Raw genomic sequence first — 26,239 nt, forward strand, 5'->3', positions numbered from 1 at the left:
AACATCTATGTAAGTCAGTGTAACAATATATATAGTTAGGGAAAAAAATGACTATTTCTGTGCTACTATCTGCATTATCATCAATATAAGTATTTAAAAACACAACTTGAGTTTGAAGCCTTGCTGTAAATCAGTAAGGCGCAGCCTGAACCCAGTGGGAACTGCCTTTATTAATTTGTATTATTTTCAACAATGATCGCTTTAACCATTACAAACCAAAAATCTTTACTATTTAATGACTACTGAAACAGCCAGACCTTCCCAGCCCATTTCATATTCTCCTGAAGCCATTTTAGAGCAGATGTAAGGTCCAAGCTGTAAACTTCTTCCATGTTAACATTCATTGTCATATGCTTAAGAAAAAGCTTTGGATCAGATACACGAGCAGCCAGGATCAGTCTCTCCACTGCCGCTTGATAGTCCCTGTTATTCTGAACTGTCTGATCTTCACTTCTGCAAGTGAATTTTCACAAATGCAAAATTAGGTACCATACAGGCCCCGTGTCACTTGCCTGACACTTTATACTGGCAACAAGATTACAAAAACATTAAAATAACGTCTTGTGTTCACTTCACTTGTAATAGATTATGTTAATTTCTAGACAAATTTTAGCTGATTATTCTGAAGAATTAAAAAGTTAGAAAAAGTATATTTTTAACATACTTTACAGTAATGAAAAGTAATAGGATTTAATGCCAGTGCAAAGTAGGTCTGCAACATTCATAGCACATATCATGAAGAAATGTTCGACTCCAGACTGGAAAACTCAGTAAAGGAGTGTAAACCATTTTATGAACTGGATATATCAAGAATTCGTGTACGTGATTGACTCCAAAAGGATTAGTGATTTTTGGCATGTAAACACTTTTGGAATAAGGATGGGCCTCAGTGACATGCTGATGTTTCTGCAAGAGCAGAATTTACTCTTTAAGCAAACAAGCAGAGGTACAATAGCATACATGTGAAAACAAGAGATAAAAAACTTCTCATTTATCAAAAGAACAAAATTAAGACAAGTACTCATTGGGAAAGGTAGAGGGGAAGGAAGACAGACTACTCGAGTTTGAGATGTCCCCGTTCATCCTTCTTAACAAATGTAGCTTTTCTATGGAGTTTCACATTTTGATGCTGAGCCAGAAAATGGGGTCTTGAAAAATTAATTATAGGTATAATCTAGTGCCAGTGGTTTGTGGTTTATGGACAAAAGGAAAAAGCAAACCCCCACATTTTTATCTGAAGGTATTAAGTCTCACAGGAAGGGGGAAAAAAATCTAGCAAATTTAATATTGAGATATCCCCTATAAAGAGAACCAAGTAAAATGTCTACATGCACTTTCCAAAAAACAGCCAAGAAATGTTAGAGTAACATTTTGACTGTGCCCTGCTACTCCACTGCTTAACCACAACACAAGAATCCATACACCAAGATATCAAGCTATCCTGGTTGTGAAAATACAGTACACCCTTAGTGTGGTAGACACAGTTAGAGAACACAGGCCAATATCACTCCGGAACAATTACTTTTCTGCCGCTCACATGTAAAACTAATAATAAAAAACTGCCAAACATCTACTATTCTATAACCAGTTTAGAAACAAGGATTAAAAACAAGTTTAAAACCAAGCACTCTTTCCCAGCCAATGGAAAATTAGATCTCTCATTAATTACACGATCACACGGATAAATACAATCAAAATGGTACATAACTGACAACAAACCTTTTCAGTATTATTTGAAGAGTCTGACTAGCAGCCATTGGACTTTGAATATCACTGGCATTTGAAACAAGAAATATTTCAATGGCCAACAGCATCTCAACCTCAGACAGGTAAGATGGAACCATCAAAAGTTTGTGATATAAATTTCCCTGCAGTGGTGGGTAGCAACCCAATGATAAAGCACCTGAGAGTAAATACAGAAATTTAAGGAATTAATTAGGATTACCGATACTGAACATAGTTCTGTTTTCTTCAGTATGTGGCTAAGAATGTGGACACCCCCCTTCCCAACCTCTTAATGGATTTTATTATTTCACCTGTGAAATGGCCTGATTTGAGTACACAGAAAATAGTATGCACTGTTGTAAAATGTTATTTTTATCAATGAATATTATCAGCGATGATTAAAAAGCTCTGTCAGAAATCTGGAGCCTCCAAGTACGTAACAACGACAGGTCAAACAGAAGCTTTATTAACTATGATCACAGTGAGAGGACCTCTGAACAGCATCTCCCCCTTTGCTTCCCTGTCCTCTGCCAAGTGATCCCAGAGACCCAACCAGTATAGCATTTCAGGGGAAAAAAAAAAAAAAAAAAAAAAAAAAAAAAAAAGAGAAGAGGTGAGGAAAAAAAAAAAAAGAGGTGAGGAAAAAATCACTTCGATGTTAACAAAGCCAAGCATCCATCCCTCCCAGGACGGACTCCTTAAGTAGCCTGCTAACCACCACAATACTACGATGGAATCAAACAGTAAATAATGTGACAAAATGGAGAGATAGGTGGACCCTATCAGAGTGGCACACCCAGTATTATCTTAGCTCAGAAGTGGGGAGTTGAAAATAATCACAGACTGTTAGCTTTTAGTTGAAAGAAATTCTCTTTTAGTTAGGATAAACTTCTTAGCCAGACCTCTCAAATCTTAAATAGTAACGCTTTTACCACCAGCTCTAAACATAAGTATAAAGAAATCTAATTTGCCTAGATAAAAAAGTGAAGATTATGCACTTTTTAACTATTTAAAGGTTCACATTTTTAAAATTCTGAAATCGAATGTGAAAAGTTAATGTTATTGTTACATCTATTTCATGACAGGTAGTATGCACTGATTCGTATTTTCAGCCGTCACTATTTCCCAATAAACATTTTGTTTACAAATAAACTCCTGATAGTGATACAGAAAGTACCGTTTTCTTTTTACAAATTAAACTGTTACCCATTTCTCCCCAACATACTGAGCTGTTATGAGCATATGTTATCTAAAGAACATAAGGGAACGATATTGTTTAAGAAGCAACTTACTTTTGTAATAGGTCCTAGCTTTAGACCACAAAGAACTTCTTCCCAAAGCTGTGATTAATCCTCTAAGTAGAAAAATATCAATTGCTATGTTTTTTGAAAGCATGAAGTCTATTGCAGAAGATGACACCCCGAGGTTCTTGCTCTCAAAACAGGCATTTATCAGGTTGTTAAAAAGGGAGCTGTACTGAGAAACATCTACAGTATCTGAAACAAAATGAAGAATATTAACTACTCAATTAAGTCAAATGCAAATCTAATTGAAGGATCGCTTCTCAATCAGTACCTAAATCAGGACTCTATGCTATCAGCTACCTGCACCTATGCTATGAAGACAGGCTGAGAGAGTTGTGGTGATCCAGCCTGGAGAAGAGAAGGCTCCAGGGAGACCTTACAGCAGCATTCCAGTACCTAAAGGGGGCCTACAGGAGAGATGGGGAGGGACTCTTTATCAGGGAGTGTAGTGATAGGATGAGGGGTAACGGTTTTAAACTAAAAGAGAGGAGATTTAGATTAGATATCAGGAAGAAATTCTTTACTGTGAGAGTGGTGAGGCACTGGAACAAGTTGTCCAGTGAAGTTGTGGGTGCCCTATCCCTGGAAGTGTTCAAGGCCAGGCTGGATGGGGCTTTGAGCAGCCTGGTCTAGTGGGAGGTGTCCTTGCCCATGGCAGGGGGTTGGAACTAGATGATCTTTAAGGTAGGTCCCTTCCAACTGGAACCATTCTGTGATTCTATGATTCTTGCTTCTAACAGCAAAGCGGAACAGAAGTCTTTTCATAGTTAGTTCATTCATGTTGTGAAAGAGAACTGTTAAGATCCAAGTAATAATTTGCTGCCAAAACCAACAGGATCAGATAAAAATACATTAATTTCTCCAAGCCTATAAATAGAATCTTCACCTGATGCCTCAGACTTAAAATTTGCACCAACAGAATTCACTGTGGTGCTTCGAGTTCTGCTTCTACTCGTACTCTGAACTGTCCACTTCCCTCCAACTGTCCCTTTTGGCAGGACTGAGCAGCCTTGTATCCACCTCACACCTCAGAGGACCAGATACTTTTAGGATTCTCTAAGTAGATGGTCTTCCAACTAAGCTTTCCTAACATACACTGGCAATAAGAGTGAGACCTACACACAGGAAATCAACTGAGGTTTCCTCAGCAGAACCTAAGTAACTACCCATCTCCTCTTGAAATACACATCCAAAATTTTTCAGATAAGTTGAGTCCAAAAGAGCACTCAGTTCTTAACATGGTGCGTAAAAGCAGCCTTGGTTAGCTAGTTCAGTTACAGAAAACACCAATGCATTCATCTGAAGTGAAGATGAAACGAATCAATCAATGATATCCCTATTTTAAGTTATTGTATAGACTGTGAATGATCCTTAAAAATTTAGCGGGTCTTTCCTGTTGCCCTGTGTAAAAGAACCAATTGAAAAAAAGAAGATGTGTATAAACTGTGTGCACGTACGTGCATGTGTGTATGTGGCAACAGCTGCAGAGTACAATACATACTTTAACTGAGCCTACACTCTTTGGGGGGGAAAAAAACGGGCTTGTCTAAACCATCTTACTTCTTCAACAAATTTTAGCCAGAAAACAAACAAAAAGAACAGTACAGAATCATCTATTCAATTTTTAGCTCTTAATACAGTATCTTTTTCGTTACTTACCAGAATGATTTTGAAAACCTGGTAAGTTCTGCAGAACTTCAAATGCCTGCCTGTATAAACTCTTCCCCAAGTATTTGTCCACTAGTGTACATAACAGATTATGTCGATTGAGGATGTCCATTTTATCACAGGGCCACAATGGTGCATTTGTTGTCCACTCTGACTCTGTGGCAAGCAACAGTGCAGTGTTATTTCTATGAACTGAAACTGCTGGACGCTGAGACTTTTGGCCATTAAAAATATACTGTAAACTGTAGCAGAAAACAAATTTCAGAATTTCACAGAAAATGGAGTTCTAGTTATTAATAATTTGTTCCTTATCACCAATACTTCTCAGATTGATTCTCTGAACCTTCATATTGTAAATAACCCCTTTTACTAAATATCATGGTAGTAAATGGACTGTGAGTGGCATATATATAAGTGTGTACATAAATACATAAATATCTATATATATATATAAAATTGAGTAGCAAATTTTAGATCCTCAATATTACTTTATAGAACACCTTCTATTCTTGTTTATACTTCTGAATTTCTTCTCTTTTCAGCAGATCAGAATTCCAAAAAGCCAGTAATTATGCATTATTTAATTGCAGAAATATGGTACTGTTCTAAAGCTATTTTACTAAATGTGGATATTGTGAGGGCTAAAGAAACTACGCCTTGACCGAAGCCTGAAAATTTTTTGACGCTGAACGTCACCTGGCTGAAAGGAAAGGTACATGGGGCACGGTCACTTTCTAAGATGCACCCCTCCCTTATTATGGTAGGCTTTTGAGTAGATTGGTCTTGATAACAGACTACTAAAAACTTTTCGGAAAAAAAATATGGTATTAGTCATAATATTTCTTATACATATCAAGAAGACTGCTAACCAGTAAGATGGACAGCATTTTATTTTTGTTGTCCCAATATTATTAACATTATTTAATAACATTGGCCAGATCATAACTTTTATCTGAAATCTGTCATAGAAGGTGACTGTTCAAATTTAAATAAAATCTCAGTTTTTTATAAGACAAGCTTACCTTTCAATACCCACACCGCTCCATCCAAACTTCCAGTTTTAAGAAAGATTTCTGCAGCTTTATTAACAATTTGACATCTTGATGCTAACCTCTCTGCGCCTATAAGTCCTTTCAAGACTGTAAAATGTATCTGCTTCTCATGCAACTTATCCAAAACCTTCCTTCCCTAGCATAAGAGGGAGACGGGAAAGGGGAAAGGTCAGAGAAAGGAGCGATAACACTGAACACAGAGTATATTTACACAAAATACAGCAGATTTAATTTGGTGATATAGATGTATAGGCACCAGTTTAGTTATCCAAACTGAGTTGGGGAAAAAAAAAAGTATAGTAAAATTTCTAATGAATAATAAGTTTTTTTTGACTGTGTAGGCAAAAAAACCCCACCACCAGCCCATTGTTGAACAGTTCCCAGCACACTATTCCCTATAACATTATTTTTTCTTTATAATGTTCCTAGACAGTATTTTTAATATACTTTGTAATTCATTTGTATTTATGTACGTTAGTATATTTGTATTTTTACTCTTGATTCCATTCAGCACTACACAACCTATAAAATTCTAAAAAGATTATACAGGGAGTTTTCATTTTGCAGAGGCATAATCGTTAAACTGAAATAATTACTCCAGCATAAGCCAAAGAAAACACTGGTAGTTGTACCCAGCAGGACAATAAGCTGCAAAAAGTTGGGCCTATCTGGCCAACAGTATAACACCCAACAACTTTATCATCATATTCCAGGTTGATATTTAGACTGGTTTCCTACAGAAGCTTCCTCTTAACAACTTTTTGGTTGGCCTTTTCAGTCAAAGATGGAAGAAAGGTAGCAGTCTCAGAAATAATTAAGATCTGACCAATCTAAAAAAAGATGATGATTGAGTCAGGGTGGGATATCAAATTAACATCCCCAGCAAGGCAAGAATAGGCCGGATTCAGCACTTGTCCTGTCTGGCTGTGCCTTGCTGGTCAAGCAACACAAATGAAACTCCAAACTAGATAGGTTTCAGCTCTTGCTTAGTGGGTGTATCAATGAGGTGGCGGCACACTGACACAAGGTGAAGTTCAGAATGTCATCACTGACCAAAATACACTCCAAAATCACTGGTGGTTTGTATTGGTGGTCACGTAGAGGATCTAGCTGGTATACACCGCTTCCTTTCAGGAAGAAAAAAGGCAAATTTAACACTGAAATGAATCTTGCTGCAGTGAACTTATGATCAATACTGCATGAGGCCTAAACAGTGTAAAACATCCAGTGAAAGGTCTAGTCCCTTAACCATGGTGCTCTGTAATATCTGAAAGCAAAGAAAGGATTATAAACGGCATTTCTTTGTGAGGTCTGAGTCTTTGCAGGATTCACAGAACTTCGAACTCTAGATTCACTGGAAGAAAAGCATTTCTAGTGATGTTCTGGGGAATGAGCAGTTCACCAAGTGCAGTAGCAGCCTTGCTATGCTTCCCTTCTGTCTTCCTGGCCTTATCCATTCCATTTGAGGTCAGGTTCAGAAGCATCGGTGCAGGAAAGGGCCCACTCAAACTTCTGTAATTATTGCTTGAGTTGGGAGGTCTCAGAAATACAGCAGTATTGCCAGACAGAAGGAAGTGACATTTCTGGGAAACAATCCCATCAGCACCTCACCCCAGAATCTCAGGAAGACCTATCTCCTAATCCAGATTCATCCTTAGCTCAGAGAAATCAAAAGTTGAACCTAAACAATCAAGTTTCTCAGTTGCAAGACAAAGTTATGATGGGCTCCATAGAAAACTGCTATGGACAATTAAAACTACTGGACAATTAAGAAGTACTAAGATGGTTGGGAGGCAGGTGGTACATCCAGCCATTCAACTAGAGAAACACATTTAAAAAACTAGAAAAGAAATGACTCATTCTTTTTCTTCCACTCAGGTTCCTATAGTCCAGTATACCTTTATCCACTGCAGTACTTTGTGATAAGAATACATTACACTTATCCCAATCCTTCCAATGAAAATTCTGTCTGCTTCATTATGTTGTGAATTTTTTATTACTGAAAAGAAAAAAAAAAGTATTTTTAAAAATTTATTTTACGTGTAAATGCAGTTTTAAAGAAATTACACACTTGAAAAACACGGTCATTGTGAAAATATTAAATGTAGTTTCTGAGATATTTGCCATTGAAAGTAGCAAAGTCCTGAGTCTTAACACCAGAAGGAGGGTAAATAACTATAGTTTAATCAGACACTATTTCATAATGTCATGGTCTAATTCATCCATAGTATGCTTGGACACATTATGTCATAATTTGGTAACGTCATTATTTGTAAAGTATAAGTTTTTAATTTCTGGCACCATGATGAAATGATGGCAATTACCAAACTGAGTAATTACAAGTTTTCCCAACCATATTATACGACCACTTTGGAAGCACTGTTGGTATTGTAGAGCAGTGGTCTCCAAAGTGGGGTGTGAGCACAACAATCCGTTCAGGTGTGGGAAGAAAATATTTTTTGTACCATTAAAAAATAAAAATAAAGAAAATAAAATATTTTTAAAAATAGTGTTTATTTCATCTTCATCTCATCTTTTTAATTTCTATTTTTGTGTATGTTTTATAATGTGTTTAATGTATTAGTGCAGTAGTACACGTACATAATTTGTAAATAAATAAATTGGGGGTGAACGCTCAAATATTTTTTACTGATAGAGGTACCTATAAGTTTGGAGACCACTGTTCTAGCGAAGACAGACTAAGTTCCAAGCCCCACCAAAATCTTCTGTCTGTGTCACAACAGGAAGCTGCAGTAGCTATTTTATAATATTAAAGTCTGCGGTCAGAAAGGTCATGTCACATATCTTGAATAAATATTCATTGTGTTTTAGTAGTTAGTACAGGTTGAAAAAGATGCAAGTCATCCATTATAAAATGCTTTAACATCCCACTGACACTTCACTGAGCATCAACTTTCTGCAAACTTATTAGGAAGAATGATACAGATATGTAAATGAAGAGGCATAGGGAGGAAAGGGGTAAGAAAACCTGCCAGAACTATTAAAAAAAAGTAGAAGGTATTTTGTTGAACCAGCTCTTGGTTCTTCAGAGAATGAAATAATTCTGAAAATCTAAATTACTAAAATAAAAAAGTACATGATGTAACCCTGTTCAATGTGTTTGGAAATACACAAATATACCTATAGCTGTATTTACATCTCTAAAGTTTATTTATGCTATTAAGAGTTGTGACACTTCATATGGCAATACTTAATACATTTGCCTTTGTCCTGAGAATAGGTCATTCTTATAAAAGACAGCGATTTTGGTTTTTCTTCTTGATTTCACAAAGCTCAAATGTTCTTCTTTCAGAACTCTGACTTTAAATGTAAGCACTGTGGATTTTACTTCCACTAGAAAATGGCTTCTATTGAGCATTTTAACTGATTATATTTGCACCTTGAGAAATTCTGAATACTGTAGCATATAAAATTAATATTCAGAAAACAGTATATGAATTTGGTTTTTTACCCCTTTTAAAACCTTTACAAAGAATAGGAATGAACAAAAAGCATTTATTGCATCTTTATTTTACCTGCATCAGCAAAATCACAAAAAGGAACTCCTGGTCTGTCTGTCTCAGAATCTCTGGTTAGTATTTCAGCAATACATACAGACAATTTCTGAAGATCATTAAAATGTTCACATCCAGTTCTCGCATTAACATACAAAGCTCCCAGCTTCGTCCAATCACTATTTTCCCTGCAATGCTGTGAAGAAGGCAAGAGATAAGTGTAAGCAAACCTGCCTCCAGAACACCAAACAGAAAATATATTGAAATTCGTGAGATACAGCTGGGATAGACTTAAAGCAGAAAAAAGACGCAGATGAAACGCTGCTGCCAAGAACACCATGTTCGATATGGCACAGTTACATATTGCCTAACTTGCATGGACTGCTGATCCCTTTTTTCCCCTCAAGAAATCAAAATTCTTTTTTGGTTTATGTCATGATCCAAATTGGGGAAGCTCATAACTTACTAATCCTATTTAAGAACTGGCATTCATCCAGTATTTTACTATCTTTTTTTTTCCACAATGCATGCCAAATTGATGGTTATTTTCTATATGAATTAGTCTTTTGCTTGCCAGATCACTGATGACTTTGGTGTTAAAGGAGTAAAAAAAATCAGTCCTGGTTCTTTCCTTCTTAAATTTTGGTCTCAGGATGTGTGCAGTAAGTGTGATAATATGTAAACTATATTATAAGCCTGCATAAGAAGTACTCTACCCTTGAATATGAAAGATGCAAGTGTCCGATTAAAGAATTGTTTATAATATTTTCTTATTCTTTAAAATACCTGCTTAGTGTTGCCAATTACAGCCTTTTACCATTGTGCCTTTTTATACTAGATGAATTCTATCTACTAAATAATTTTTTGGTGAGGAATGATGTACACTACCAATTGCAAGCACAACACATGTAAGGCATAGGAAAGAATTGCTTAAAATTATAAAATCTTTGAATTAGGTGAAAAACCAAGATAAAAGCTACAAGTATGTAAATTAATACTGATGTCACAGAAAAGTCAAAGACAGTTTTACCCTGCAAGTTAATCTTTCCCCAATATGGCTTTGCATAAAAATATTTTATCATAATCTCAATATACTTAACAATAAAGGCCACTAATTTTAAATGATATAGAAATTGCTATTTCTTGTAGGTTTAAAAGAAGTCATGGTTTAAGTATTCCAACAGGCTTGGAAGAATGCACATACTGTACCTGAATTTCAGCCACTGCCAAGTTGAAGTCAAAAAGCCAGTTCTTTTCAAAATGTCTTTCCTGAAATCTTCAATAAGAAAAAAATATTAACAGTTAATTTTAACACATCCTATTGGCCTAAACTATGCACTAGCAGAAGGTGTTCAAAAAATTATCATATATGAACTAATAACTGATGTGATTTTTGATCCTATTGACTACACACTATGCAAACCGTATACTGAAAACAGACGTTTACAATCATGCCAAGGGAAGTCAGTACGCATATTAAGGAAATAATTGAGCACAGCTTTTTTCTCAGAAAATACTCCCTTGTCTCAGTAGAAATGTAACTGAAAAGGTATGAGTAAGACTTGCAATCCATTAAGTAAATGAAGAACTGTACTGTATGTATTTCTGACATAAAGGTGGAAAAAAAAAAAAGTTAATTATATGAGAGAAAGCGCTTTTCAGCTTCACAATACTTTATTCTGATGCTGCCACTGAAACAATGGGTGTATCCATCCAGTGTGCTGCTATCATGTAGATACATAACCTACACACGAATGAGCAAACACTTGTAGCACAGCTGCTGTGTCTTCATCGATACAGACCGTTTCTCAGTTTGTGCTGAAAACACATATATACTGAGGCAACCTGGAAGGGGTCATTCCTTTGTGAACCAGATTCCTGATGTGAAAAGTGATAAAAATTACCTCCAACACGTGTGTTAAGTTGCACTGGAAAAACACCGAGATCCGTGGCTGAAAGGTCCTCTATGGGAAAAGTATGAAAAGCAGCAAATAATTTCTACAGTGCTTTCACTTGAAACAGCGATGGCTTGTTTTCACATAGTAGATGCTGCGTATTTGATTTCCTCTAAGAATCAAAGGTTGCTTTATGAATCACAAATTTAGTTTCTCAACTTGTGTGTGCACGTATGATGCAGATGATACAAAAAAAAAAAAAGGATCACAGTCTTGTGCAAATGATGGAGAGACATCAACAGTTTTGGACCAGATCTGGGCTGTGATTTCACATTTTGCCCAGCATAATCCATCAGTACGTAGAAAATGAGCCTCCTCCCCAGTTGTGTTAGCACAAGGATTTACGCAGTTGCACAGTAAATGAAACTAGAAAACTACTTCACATTATAACTAATCCTCTTATTGCCTAGAAAGGTTGTTTATTGCAAGTACTGTTTGCTTATGCAGGACTAAATGATACATTAAACCATGGTGTTTCTAATTTGATTATAGTTATATAAACTTGTGGCACAGCTGGGAACAGATTGTACAATGATGATCACTATATAAAAAACTAAAAATAACTGCTGTCAGAATCTAAGTTTTAACTTAACAATCCTTGATCTTTGAAGCACAGTACTTTTGACTGACAGTACTTTAAAATACGACTACGCATGATATGATAGTATTTTCATCCAAAACACTAAATTTGCATTTTCTAATTGCCTTTTAAAGTTTTTACATAAATTCATAGAAATGGAACCTGAAGCAGGAACTGTATAGGTATAATTACAAAATAGCTCCTTAAAGACATACCTGGATTTTACGTTCAAAACAGTATTTATTTCCTGACTGGAAACTTGCAATTGGTGAAGGAACTTAATAATACAGTCAAAATGTTCAAACTCAAGGAACAAACCAGCATCAGTGAGCTGTAATATCAAACAGGGGGAAGACAAGTAAGCATACAAAAAATTGTGATCACTTACGTATTTCCAGAGGCAAGTGGCAAATGACAGTGGGAAAAACATGTCACAGGGAATCTCAGTCAAAAAACAAGGGATAAGCGGAAACCCGTACCACAAATTCAGCTAGTCACAATAAAACTTTTAAAAAATACTACTGAAATAATATTAAAGTGATATGTTTGAGTTTTAAAACAGGTAAGGAATTTCAGAAATTCCAACAAGTAAGCAGTAGTACAATCAAACTCATACCTTACAAAAGGTACTGATTAACGTAGGCACAGCATCTCTTCTATTCAAAGAAGCCACATGCTCAAAAACTTTCAGAAGAACATCTACAGCTGGCTAATTTAGACAGAAAAGCACAATCAGTTTTGCAACTCTATTCAATTAGAAAGCTTAAGAGTTTTTACAATAGGAGCTTTTGATTTGCTCCTTTTTTCCCCCCCAAGATTTGAGTAACAGAGTAAAACCAAATTTATTACTACAAATGGCATAGCATTCAAAAAACTAAGAAACCATGGATCAAAGATTTAAAAAAATATTACAAGGTCACCTACCAGTGTATTGATTTGTACAGTTACATTCAATATCTGAAATACTTCCTGCAACAAACAGTTCTCGAGCAAAGAAATGAGAAGATCATTCAGCACTTGAGAAGCAAAATCCACACCAGGAGTAACTTCTCTGTAATATTTCACAAATATTTGGACTGAAAAAGCAATTATATTAATTTCACTTTGGGGTAACTGATGCTAACTAGTTAGACAAGTTATTTCCTTAAATTTTAAATGCAGCGTAACAACTCTTAATTATCCAGGATATTATGGGACAGGGATATGGAGAAAAATGGGTAAAAGGATCCAGTTTGAATACAGTGTTAACCTTACTAGATCCAGACTGACTCATGTCTCTGAGCTGAACACCATAAGCCCTATAGGTTTCAAGAAAGTTTAGCTGACTTGGTGCAGCCCAAGAAAAATCAACAAAACCATGTTAGATTTGGTAAGCGCATCAAGGCCTTTCCAGACACGAAGCTCTACAAAGTGTAATGCAGCAATATGATGGTGGATTGTCTTGCAATCTGTTGCAGTGCCAGCCTTGGCAGACACGTACTGTATCTGCAATACAATGCTCAGTATTTCAGCATGGGAACATTACTACACATGGTGCAACTGGATCCCACGCTCACATTGTGCTACACTCTAATAAGCTTTCAAAAACTTCAGACTGCTCAGGACAGGTACAAAAGGAATGACTGTCCAGAGCTCTTTCTGACTGAACATAAAAGCTCAGATGGATGCGAATCAACTACAGTCCCTAAAATGTGTTAATCATAATTGTCTGCATACATGGTAATGTGAAAGGACTAAACTACAGCTGTCTGGGTGCTGTAACAGCACTTCATTTCAAGATCTTAATTCTAATGTTCTTGGATTTGTGATGTTTGGCCAGGGTGTTCAAAAGTGCCCTAAAAAATTTTGGTTCTGTTAAACCTCCCCCCTGTCCCAGTTAGTCATTTCTACTCTCAAGTCTAGTTCCATTCAGGCTAAGTTCATTTTCCGTGGAAGTAGGATTTATAACAACCTCCTGAGATAACTGTGTATCTAAATACCTAGCCTTACTGGGAAACTGGAACATGAAAACACATGGACTAGATGTATTCCTTCGAAATCAGAACTTCCTATTCACTGTTCAAGTAGCACCCATTTCTCTCCTGACAGCCTATTTAATTTGCTTTAAATAAGCTAAGTGTCAAAGATACATCAAAAGCTATTACTATATCATACCTGCACGTTTTAGAAGGCCTGATTCTTTGATACTAATATATGTCCTAAGTATTGCCATGCAAATCTAGAAAAAGAGGAAAAAAAATCCATAATAAAATGTTACCTCAGTTTATGCCAAACAAAAGAACTACGCAAAAACATAAGGAAACAAGCTTTACATTGCTTGTATTTAACCCATACATACTGATAAATGGTATAAGAAGGTAGCTGGCTCTCTAGGCAAAGGCGCTATCATTAGGACAGCAGAAAATTAATGTAGATGAAATGTTTGGTAAAGGAGCTGCTGGGGCCACAACTGCACACATATGTGTGCATATACTCATAGCAAATGAAAAAAAGAATTTGAAAATACCGTTACTTCAGAACTAGTGTAAAAGTGGCAGACTGTAAACAAACAGAAAAAGGGAAACAAAAAGGTGAAAGTGAAAAGACGATAAAAATTACATGAATGTACCAACTAAGAAGTCAAAAAATAATCTAGAAATGAAGTTGGTAACACTGATTGTCACAAAGAATTACTTATAATGACATAGAAGAAAAAATTCAGAACTAACTCAATGTAACGAACCATTTCACCCCAGACCCACTTGGTTAAAAAAAAAATAATCGATACCTAGGTATTTTAATACGTTATTTGGTGTTGGAACATTCTTATCTTAACATCTTAAGCCGTCAACTTTGTGATACTTACACACTTTGCTCCATCTCTGCAGATGAAGAAATAAAGACTACTGAGATTAAATCTTAGAATTCTAAGTTAGGAAAAAAACCACCCACCCCTTTCAGATACCCTTTGTCACTTATGGAACATTTACAGTCTTTCTGCACACAATGTAAATGGGTCATATTTAATACTATTTTGTGAAATAATGAAAAAAAATCAAGAGACAGAAAACGCCCTAAATTAGTAGTCATGTTATTACATAATTGAGTTGGGTTTATTTTTACATGCAACTTCAAAATTAAACAGGATACACTCATGGATTTTGTTACACAGCAAATGAATCAATCAAAGGAGAAGATACTGGCTTCTGGCCAAGACCTCTTCCTTTTTTTTAAACCACTAACCTGTTCAGATCAAAGAACACAAAAATTGTACATGTAAGTTTGATGAATAAAAATAAAGCTTATTGGTTTTATTTTGAAACAGTGTCATAATGTTGTTGATATGATAGTCTATGATAGACTTTTCAGAAAATCATGCTGCATCTTTGATCATTTATATGCAGTGTCACTTGGCAATGGGTTAACTCATTTAATCCAAATCTACAATCCCAGGTGGCTGAGGGCATTTCCAAAACAAACTTTAGCACATGCTTACAGTATGTAAATTAGTTTGTTTTCTGTTGGAATCTGTTTTCCTCCTTCTTTGGACTGACTCCCAAAAAAAGCCAAGATTGCATCTGGAGCTCTGACTGTTCCAAGTATTAGTGAAATTGCTCGGAAAATCCAGTTGTAGTAGTATTTAACCATGGGACACGTTACATTACATTCATAAAGGAAACTAAATGTGTTACTCATTTAAGCTTCTAGGAGGCTTCAGTTGATTTAGTTGTTTCAATTTTAAAACGTGTAACTGAACCTACAGACCATGTAAAAGTGTGAGAATCTCTAAATTTTGAGTTAACCAGAATAGATTTTGAATGAAGGTACATGAAAGAGACAATTCCCATTTTCAAAAGGTTGTAGAGATCAGACTATTTTGTCACCTATCAGTTGATTCCACAACTCATTTAACACAATTAAAAAAAACACATGTAACAATGAGTATTTTATACAAGCAACCAAATGCCCAGTAAAACACAGTTCTACTACAGTAATATAGAAGTGCTTAAATCAGAAGAACAAACACCAGAATTTATAAAATCCTTCAGCATCTCCCAGTTAGCGTGCACTCTGATGTTTAATAAGGGGGAAGACCCCATGCTGCAGCCCTTCGCTCAGTGAGATCAAAACCAGGACCCTTTTTACAAGAGTCTGTTTATGAACCATGGGTCATCCTTGAATGTTTATGAATCCCATGGCCATCCATCTTAAATGTGGCTGAAACTGACCAACAGGTTCAAAAATTATTTAAAGGTGGCTAAAGACAGTGCAAGGACGCTGCAACTTCAAGTCTCATTTCTTTAGGAAGCCAGATTAAAAAAACCACAAAACCTAAAAAAAACTCAACAAAAGCATACACCCAAGGCCCTGAAGTTGCAAGACAACATTAATGAAGACAGAAATCTTCCTATTTTATATTTTGTTTGTTTCCAGTTAGAGGTTCATAAGATCAAGGAAAAAAAAAAGAGTGGAAGAAGTCACAAAAAGTAAACGCTTCTTTAGTGGATACAAGTACAAAAAACTTAATGAGTAAGGTGCACAAGGCTAAAATAAAATCAGAGAGAGAAATACAGTTTGCATAAAGACATGTTTTCAAAGCACTTATCTAACTGTGCAATTTATTATCTGTGCTACAGTCTGAAGTGTCATTCAAGCCAAACTGAATGTCCTGTAATTTCAATTTATGCCCACTGTCTCTTGTCCTTTCACCGGGCACCACTGAGAAGAGTCCTCCTTCATCTTCTTTACGCCTCCCCCCTCCATCAGATACTGAGACACATTGTTAAGATCCTTCCCCCTTCAAAAACTTTAGGGAGTATTTATAACACAGTCTTTAATTGTTTTGTTTACTTTGCCTAATACAAAAGAGATTTCACTGTTTGAAATTAAAGGCATCTTTTTAAAAGAAATAAAACCCAGTAACTTGTAGAACTTGCTGAGCTCAAGAGTATTGTGATTTTCAAAACATATGATGTTTTTATGAATTAAATCAATTCTGTGTTCTGTGATGAACCACAAACCGTGGAGAGTGTTAAATCCTAGTAAGTTATGCCTTAAAGCATCAGCCAGTTACTTAATGAAAAGGAAGGAATATCCATTACGGGGAAAAGCATTTATCTTCAAAAATTCGGCTAACCATCATCACCGAAAACATAGTACTAAGCAAGTGGACCACCACCAGTCTGCGTAACAGTTCCTAAAGGGATTTATTTCCCCTATATTTGACAACATGACTTTGTTGCTGCTTTACCTGTCTTCCATTTATGTACTTTGGTGCCACCATGAGGTGCTTGGTCTATTATAATTTTTAAATGGAGAGTTCTAAAAAAATAAATAAATACACAAACAAACAAAACTCAAAGTATACTTCCAGACTACCACGAAAGCTAGGCTAGGTTTGATGGGCAGAACAGTAAGTGTGCTGGAGTGCTGCACCACAAGTAAAATCAAATGGAATGGATTTTTAATAGTTTTAGGCAAATAATTTAATTCTTTAATTTGTCTCTATATAATGAAGCACTACAAACCATGTTAATTCATACAAACTAGCTGAAAATTACTGATACTCATTATAGCCTGCCAAAGATATTTCACAATTAAGGAAAAGGGAAAACGTCCCATGCAAAATTACTCTCAAATAATCTTAGTATTTTTAAGGTGTCATACAGATTTTCAAAGGGGTTACAAAGCATTAGAAAAAAACCCACAGCTCTTTTTGAGACATAAAAAGGACAAGAGAAAACATTAAGAAAAATAAAACCCAATTACACTGATGTATTTTAAAAGTTTGGACACAGTATATTCAAAATATCAAGGAGATGGATGAGCTCCTTTAGATGCTACCTTTTTTTTTTAATAGTATTTACATCTAACAGGTTCACCATAGGTTATTTTTCACATTTTGATTCTGTAATTTCTTACTTAGTGACACCAATGATAAAATTGTGCTCATACCAATAAGATGGTAGATAAGAAATAAACCTTGTAAGACCTGATGAGGACAAGTTTAGGCATTTGTCTTTGGTTGGTTGTTTTAATGTTTTTTGTTTTTGTTTTTTTTTACTTCCAAGTGATTTAAAGAACCACATAAGTCTTGGTTTCATACAGCCAATTCCAAAAATCGTATTACATGACAGCACAATTATCTTGCCTTGCACAGTTTTTAGAAGTATTACAGACTCATAGTTTCTGTGTTAAATGGTTTGAAAACACATCTGTTTCGTCCACCACTGGAAATGTATTTTTTCTTGCAAATATTACGAGAATTGTCACTCCATTTAAGGAGATTACAGCATCTTTAACCAAACATGCCCCTGTTGCATAAAACTTGCAGAAAGTAATACACCATAGATGGCTTTTGATTTAAGAATACATACAAAGTCTGTGTTTGCTTACAGGTCTCTGCTGCTTGGGATAGAAATGTCAGAATCTCCCCATTCTACTACTACTCTATGCAGCCTGATTCTTGCTCTTTTGCTGATGTCTGTTTTCTTAAAAAGTCTACTAGTTCAAAATTCTACCATTTTTTAAGAAAAGAATTTTAAAAGACCTTGAGAGGAAGAATTTCTGGACATTTTTTTGATCCATCAGTCTCTGAAATTTATTCTCTTTCCATATATAAATGAACAAAGGAGAGGTCATTTTGTATTTAAAAAGCGTTCATGTTTACAATCTGTTCCTTTCATCAATAAATCTCTTTACCTTTTCATCTCCCTGTTCAGGAACATGCCAAAACCAACATTTTGCTCTTTCACACCCACGCAAAGTCATGAAATAAAATCTGCAATATTTACGGGGCAATTCAATCGTCTCGAGGATCCGTTGGACTGAATGAGAAGCCTAAAACAAAACAAAATAAAAACAAACACAAAAACCCTAACAGAGTATTTTTTGAAAGCAAACATGCTCTTTTTTTGTGAATTTCAAAATACCCACAAATTATAAACATAAGCAAAAATTACATGATCTACAGTTCAACCTTTGAAACAACGCTCATCTCTATACTATATTTGCAGCATTTCAAAGCAGACCAGATCAATCCCTTGTCATGTCGTGTTAATGTCTAACACAACAAAAATCTGTCTTGAAGACCACGGACAGAGAGAATGCGAGAACTGATAAATGAGCCAGACAATGAGTAGAGAAGAGGAAGAAAGGTGACAAATTCCTGCATGGTTCTGGGTTAACACTCTGAGAATTCTGGGGCGTCAATTTCCTTTGCCCTTTTTTAGTCCCCAGCATAATGGATAATGCAGTCTGTCTTAAATATGTGAAACCTTGTCTGCTTTTCAGTTTTACAAAAACAATAAAGCAAAAAGCATCATTTGATTTTGCTTAAGCTGGAAATAGAAATCAACAAAGCTCCATTGAACAGCTGTCCCCTCATTACTGATTTTGTTTTCAGAAATTGTATTTATTCAGTGGTAATATCTTCATAGGAGTAGAAATGTAAACATACATAGATTGATAATTTCTGACTATATATATGGAGAATTGTTTGAATAACCATAACAAAATTAGCGCCAAAGGATCAGTGATCATTAAGGATTTAACAACTCACAATTGCATTTTTTTCCATCTTCCATGGCTCAAAATCTCCGTGATTTTGTAATGGCAGTAAAGAACTTTTTACTGAAAATCTGTAATCTAAAAATTAGAATGAGGGCAATAAATGGTTCATGTAATAAAACGAATCATACTGAAATCATTCTCGTTTATCTTATTTTCCTTTATAGTTCCTTCAAGTCACAGCAATGATTAATGAAAATTTGATTAATACAATCTAAAGCCAGTAATTTAAGTTACAGCTTTCTTAATTATCTTAAGACTGAGACTTTACACAAACTTCAAGAGTAAGCACGTTTAAATCAAAAACTTCATTACTTTATCCAAGGTTTCTAATCTAACTTACAGAGACAAGAAAAGAAATGTAATAAAAATAACCCAAACTTTTAATTTTAAAAGGAGGCCCCCCCCGACTTTATCAGCAATCTCTGCATTCCCACATCACTAGCCACAAATTTAAACTATTTTTCCAGAATTAATATATAAAACCTTTCATACCGTATGTTTTAAGCAGTGCATTATCAAGCTAAAGCCCAATGTCAGTTACTGGTTTCTTAACCATGAAACTTGGTTTTAGAACTTTAATTATTATTGGTAACAGATTTCTTCCTCTGAAAAATGAATAGTGGAACATAAAAGTTCAAATTTTCTACTCCATAAAGACCGGCAATATAATTTGAAACTAAGTAAAAACCTCTGCCACTGTTCTCAATTCAGGAGATCCATGTTTATTAACATCCATATTAACCAGTAATTCTAAAAACACTAATTCCCAAAACAGCTGTTGTAATGCACTGTCTATCCAAAAGTAATCGATTTGTATCATCAGCAAGTCTGCAGATGACAGGAAGCTAAGCGGGAGTGTTGATCTGCATGAGGATAGGGAGGCTCTACAGAGAGACTTGGATAGATTGGACCAATGGGCCAATGCTAACCGTATGAGCTTCAACAAGGCCAAGTGTCAGGTCCTGCACTTGGGCCACAACAACCCCATGCATCGCTCCAGGCTTGGGGAAGTGTGGCTGGAGAGCTGCCTGGCAGAAAAGGACCTGGGGGTTCTAATGGACAAGCAGCTGAACATGAGCCAGCAGCGTGTCCAGGTGGCCAAGAAAGCCAATGGCATCCTGGCTTGTATTAGAAATAGTGTGACCAGCAGAAGGAGGGAGGTGATTGTCCCCCTGTACTCGGCACTGGTGAGGCCACACCTTGAGTACTGTGTCCAGTTCTGGGCACCTCAATACGAGAGAGATATCGAGGTGCTGGAGCGAGTGCAGAGGAGGGCAACGAAGCTGGTGAAGGGCCTGGAGAATAAATCTTATGAGGAGCGGTTGAAGGAGCTGGGACTGTTTAGTTTGAGGAAGAGGAGGCCGAGGGGAGACCTCATCACTCTCTACAACTACTTGAAAGGACATTGTAGAGAGGTTGGTGCTGGTCTCTTCTCACAGGTAATTAGCGATAGAACAAGAGGGAATGGCTTCAAGCTGCAGCAGGGTAGGTTTAGGCTGGACATTAGGAAAAAATTCTTCACAGAAAAGAGTGGTCAGACACTGGAATAGGCTGCCCAGGGAGGTGGTGGAGTCACCATCCCTGAATGTGTTTAAGACTCATTTAGATGCGGTGTTAAGGGATATGGTGTAAGGGAGAACTTTGTAGAGTGGAGTTGATGGTTGGACTTGATGATCCCAAGGGTCTTTTCCAACCTAAATGATTCTATGATTCTATGATTTCTGGTTCTCTCTATCTTGTATGCCAAATAAAACAATGCATTTATGTACAGCTAAATGTCGAAGTTGTTATGTACGGAAAAAAAGAGAAGGAAACTTTGACCACAGTTCCATTACATTATGATTTCTCTGGTGGCAGAGACACTTAAGAAGTACCTGTCCCAGGTGTGAAATATACCAGGTCAAAATGAAGTGCTGCTTATTAAATCTAGATCATTTCCTTGATCCAGTCTAGTGAATGCCTCACAAACATGTGAACTGGCATAAAGAACAAGTTCTGACCTTTGGCAAGGTGGGAAAATCCCTTAGCCAAGTTTTGCCAACAGATAACAAGCAAATCTGCAGTCATGTATGTTCTCTGACCACAAATAAAGAAAAAAAAGTTACTTGCCAATAACATGTCTCAAACACTATCCGTCAAAATACTAAGAATGCAGACATTGCTGTACCATTAAAGAATCTGAAAACCATACATACCAAGCTAGAATGATTGCTATTTGACCCTACCTAATAGGATTCTGATAAAAAATCCAACCCAATCAACCTCGCTAACCTATCATATGAGAGCTTGCATTTTTGCTTCTGTGTATGCAAACTAAAACAAATACCAGCCAATGCCCTCAGGAACTGAAGAAATTCCTTATGATTTTGTGTAAATAAAACACACATAAAAATAAATTCTGAAGGGTTCACCAATACAGCATACGATACCATTTGTCCGGGGTTTCGTCACTGTAGTTTCACTAAGGACATTTACTTTTGGGGCATGCAATGGCAATCGTGGTAGCAATTCACAGTTCACGAGATCTTTGTATTTAGAGTCACTGTTGAGTATCAAAAAACAAAAAGTTGTTTAAACAAATTAAACAGGTGCCTCTCCCATACACTAAACACCTAAAAAGGAGGATTAAGTGTATAAAAGAATTTTTTTAACAACTTATACAACACTTAAAAACTTGCTGTAAGTTTAAATAGCTAGTAGTCCCAAAAACTTTACTTTCGTTACTCTCATTGCCTGTTCCAATGTGATTATGATTTTAGCTGAGATTATTCTGTTCTAAAGTGTAACTATATGAAATTCAATAAATAAGTAGAAAAAGCAGCCATGAACCACTTCTATTTTTGTTCCACTATGCTGACAGGAAGACTGAGATGATTTCTGTCACCTCTGAAGAAGTATCTACTTTTCAGTAGTCTTTTATGTAATATCTGCCAAAGAAGTAATCCACAAAGCTTTTGAAATTACATTTGAAGAGCCAACTGTTTTCTTTCCTAGTAAGCGACTCTACGTGGCAGAAGATTTAGGTGATTTCAAAGGAACTCCAATTAAAGACACTTCTGCCTTTAACTACTTCCAAATATGTACATTGCAGGTAATTAAACTACTAAACTATGATGTTTTCCAAAATAAGCTACAAGTATCAGTAGCAAAATATTTAGTGATCTCTTTCTTATTTGTAAATAAAGCCACAGAAAAAAATAAACCCCTTTCATGAGCTCCTCCTTCCCTCCCCCCTTCAATTAAGAATCTAGGTTCAGTACAAAGGGCACTTCAGCCTGCTTGCTGTTTGGAGACAGCGAGAGACTTGCTATCCCCTATGAGGGGCACATTCTAGCTATTTAATACTTCTCATAGCCACGATAATTCAAATCTTTCCTAAATTGCAGGCTGCTTTTTACACAGTTCGAAATAAAAATGCTATGGCAGAGACGAATAAATTCTCTCTAATAAATCCACACTCTTCAAAATGAATATTTATTTTTATTCTAGTCAATGTATTGTATTGGTCTCCAGAGAAAAAAAATTTGAAGATCTAGTTATTCTGAATTTTCAAGTTACCATGTAAAATTTTTTTTATGCTTCCTTGTGATGCCAGCCTCAGATCTGGCACAACAGGATTTTCATAGTAGCTTACCTTCAGGATAACAATCTCAGCTTTTTTTTTAATCTAGACATGAAACTACACACCGTTTTGCCAGGAACTGTAAACTATATAGCTCTACAATCAATTTATTTTTTTTAAATAACAGCATCACTAGAAGCGGAGTTTGCTAAATTAGAACTCTAGGCAATCCTGCTTTAGCAGGGGAGTTGGACTAGATGATCTCTAGAGGTCCCTTCCAACTCTGAAAAATTCCGTGATTCTGTGAACAGTAACTGTTTTCTTCTGGATGAAACTTTGCAATGGTAATATTTTTGAGTAAAACTAGAGAAAATAGTTTGACTCCAAATGAAAGAATAAATGCCTCTTCTCTAATCACAGAGTGTGCTGCATTTCAACTAAGGAAGTAATGCAGTATCGCTTGCACAAACATTTTATACAGCATAATCTACTTATTCTATAGCATAAAGAACTATTTATGCTACGAAGATAAATTTAAATGGGTATTTTACCAGGAGGAGGAGCTTGGAGCTCTCTAGTGGATTAATGAAAAGATGCAATATTCTCCATTTAACAGAATTCTGGTACACTTCAAGTCTGTCACAGAACTGTGACCAGTACTGGAAAAAAGCAATACCCTCTTCTATGCCAGCTAAGGTTTCTTGATTATTGTGAAAATGACTCTGAAATATCAGTTGTTTCTCTTCTAATTACTTAAGTATTTCATCAGTTAAGTATACTTTTTCTACTAAGTTTTATTCTGCTTCTGTTTTGGGCTGATGTTGAAAGTAAGTTTCTTCGTTTGACATTTTAAGTCATATGTACAATAAACACTGTAAGCACAGCTTGAAGCTAGCAGAACAGTAAAACACATGCTTAATTCCACATGGCATGTTTTTAAGCAACTTTTTCTACTGCTGTTCAAATATTTGTCAGCCTGAATTTGAATGAGATCTTTCAATTCTTTCATTGGTTTAGAAAGTCCTGAGAGGCAGAAAAGAAAGCTTAAAGTTTCATGGATTATTTTTTTTTTTTAAGTTCTGGTAAATGCTGTTGTGGCTGGAAATGTATCTTATGCTATACCCACACTGAGATGCCAAGGTGAGACACTGGCATAAAGTGGATATATTTTGTCACCAGCCAGAGGACAAAATAACCTCTATTGTCCTGTCAGGCTATGACTATACTTGTACTTTGCACAGCGAAATTATATTATTTCACGTATTTATTTTCTTCATCACATAGTCACAATAACATAGAAAAATTGAAAATGGTGATGGTGTTTCGGTAAAAACATCACATTTCATTTGTACAGTAACTGGGGAACATCACAGGTTACATGAAGGACACAGTATATATACCTTTTTTCAGCTTCACCCTTTTTTTCTTGTTTAACAGCAGGCACTCCATCTGCAAACCTGTACTGTGAAGATATTTAAAACGTACTTTCAGACACAGCGAAGCACTACTAAGCCTTTTATGCTTTACACTACAGACTTAAAACTGTTAGTGATGGTTGGAGGGTGTGACATATAGTCTTGACTGTAAAAACTGCAATTTGGACTGTAGGTTTACTCTTACACCATCTTTTTAAATAGACACACTGCCAATATACTCTGTGATCTTTAAAATTGTGATTTTTAATTGGAAAAAAAGTGACATGATTGTCTTCAATTCTCTTTGCTCCCACTGATAATCCCAGCAATTTTTAGGCCCACTGCCCTATTTTAACTGCACCTAACAGGTTTGTAGAAACCCGCAAAAGACATTCCACCGTTTAATGAACACATAAAGCTGTACTGAGGAGAAATCTAAGACTGTTGCTCAGCTGCAGAACATGGTGTATAGGTAAAAAAAATCCCCAAAGATATGGAGAAAAAAAGACAGCACCTACCATATTTACAGGTGAGAATCTGAGAGACTGATGTAGAATAAAGTCATGGAATCCTGGCTTTGTTTTGTCCATTATTCATGAAGTAACTTGAACTTCACATTGTATCACAAATTCACAATAGCCAAAGAATGAGACGTGGATATGCTCTCATCGGATTTCCAAACTTCATTTGACTAGTTCCCCAAATATTTTTAGGGTTTTCTCCATGGTTAGTTTTAGTCCTTCTCACGGCATTATTAGTTGGAAAAGCCATCAAAAAAAACCCCCAACACCAAGTATCACCCTAAATGGTAGAATACTTGCAACAAGCGTTCTGCCATTCCACTCCCTCTCCAGGTCGGCACAGCTACTTTTCCAACCACATACAGGAATAGTTTTAGGGCTGTAGCATGTATTTTGTGTCTTAAGTTTGCGGTTTGGGTGACATTAGCTGTACGTATTTACTGTTGTCCAACACAGCACAGAAAAGCCAACATTAGGACACTATGAAATAGCCCAAATGGGACTGACCTGGCAATACCGCAACAAGTACTACACCTCCAGTAACGTATACGATTTGACAGACCCTCTCTAAGAGGTCAGGGAACAAGAATGGCACTGTTCACTTTGTGAATCAGATGTTAGCAGCCCCAACCCCATTTGCTGAAGGGAATGTTTCTATTCTGCTTTTAAATAATTATTTTGCCATGGAAACTGATTCCCTACTGTTTGATTATCTTATCAATTACTTACCAGTTTTTAGCCATGTGAATTTTAGTTTAACTTATCCAGTTAAAACCATTATCCACTCTTGAAGTAGTGAAAAACAGTAAATGCTATCAGCAGCTATGTCTGAATGGTGGTGAGATGTAAATTCTAATCCATTATCAAAGAAGTAAATGGTATAAAACTTCAGCAAGTCTTAAAAGACCTAGACATTATCTAGAGGAAGGAGGACAGGGAGATCAGAAAGGTCAGAAAAAGTCAGTGAGCAAGGAAATGGCTGAATGTTCCCTCTGAACTGTCATGAAGTCAGTATGTTAATGTTAATGCCCTTCTGCCCAAGCAATGAGCCACAGAATGATCCTCATTGGATGTAAGATGGCTCTGCGGCTCCCCAGCTTTCCAACACCACCCCATCCTTCTGAGACTGTGTGGTGAGACGCATTTAACACCAACTTTTAAAACTAGGCATGTTATGTAAAAATGCCACATATGCACAGTAGTGATTTTAGGTGTTCACTGGAACAGTAATTTTCATACAGAATTACTGTAACAACTGACATAAAATACCTTGTTTCATTTCAAATTTGCAGATGAATTATTAGTGACATGTTAAATATGTTCTGTCAAGTAAAACTTACATTGTCAATAGCACAGTAATCTATGAAACGCTAATATTCTTTTCATTATAG

The 26,239-nt window shown here is 36.0% G+C and overlaps 1 protein-coding gene across 1 annotated transcript in view; it reads right to left on the reverse strand.

Moving 5' to 3' along the window:
* Positions 1-239: 239 nt before the first annotated feature.
* TOPAZ1 (testis and ovary specific TOPAZ 1) overlaps positions 240-26,239 on the reverse strand; it is a 39,005-nt gene continuing 13,005 nt past the window's right edge. Inside the window, exons 6-21 of the mRNA XM_074575123.1 lie at positions 24,313-24,374; positions 21,780-21,892; positions 19,340-19,425; positions 18,481-18,618; positions 13,954-14,017; positions 12,724-12,875; positions 12,416-12,508; positions 12,015-12,130; positions 10,474-10,540; positions 9,286-9,460; positions 7,648-7,748; positions 5,720-5,885; positions 4,689-4,853; positions 3,018-3,221; positions 1,720-1,903; positions 240-453 (exon numbers count right to left, since the gene is read on the reverse strand). Of these exons, the coding sequence (XP_074431224.1) occupies positions 240-453; positions 1,720-1,903; positions 3,018-3,221; positions 4,689-4,853; positions 5,720-5,885; positions 7,648-7,748; positions 9,286-9,460; positions 10,474-10,540; positions 12,015-12,130; positions 12,416-12,508; positions 12,724-12,875; positions 13,954-14,017; positions 18,481-18,618; positions 19,340-19,425; positions 21,780-21,892; positions 24,313-24,374 (2,100 nt within the window). The remainder of the gene's footprint in view (positions 454-1,719; positions 1,904-3,017; positions 3,222-4,688; positions 4,854-5,719; positions 5,886-7,647; positions 7,749-9,285; positions 9,461-10,473; positions 10,541-12,014; positions 12,131-12,415; positions 12,509-12,723; positions 12,876-13,953; positions 14,018-18,480; positions 18,619-19,339; positions 19,426-21,779; positions 21,893-24,312; positions 24,375-26,239) is intronic.

This window comes from Larus michahellis, chromosome 2 (assembly GCF_964199755.1).
Source record: "Larus michahellis chromosome 2, bLarMic1.1, whole genome shotgun sequence".
NCBI lineage: Eukaryota > Metazoa > Chordata > Aves > Charadriiformes > Laridae > Larus > Larus michahellis.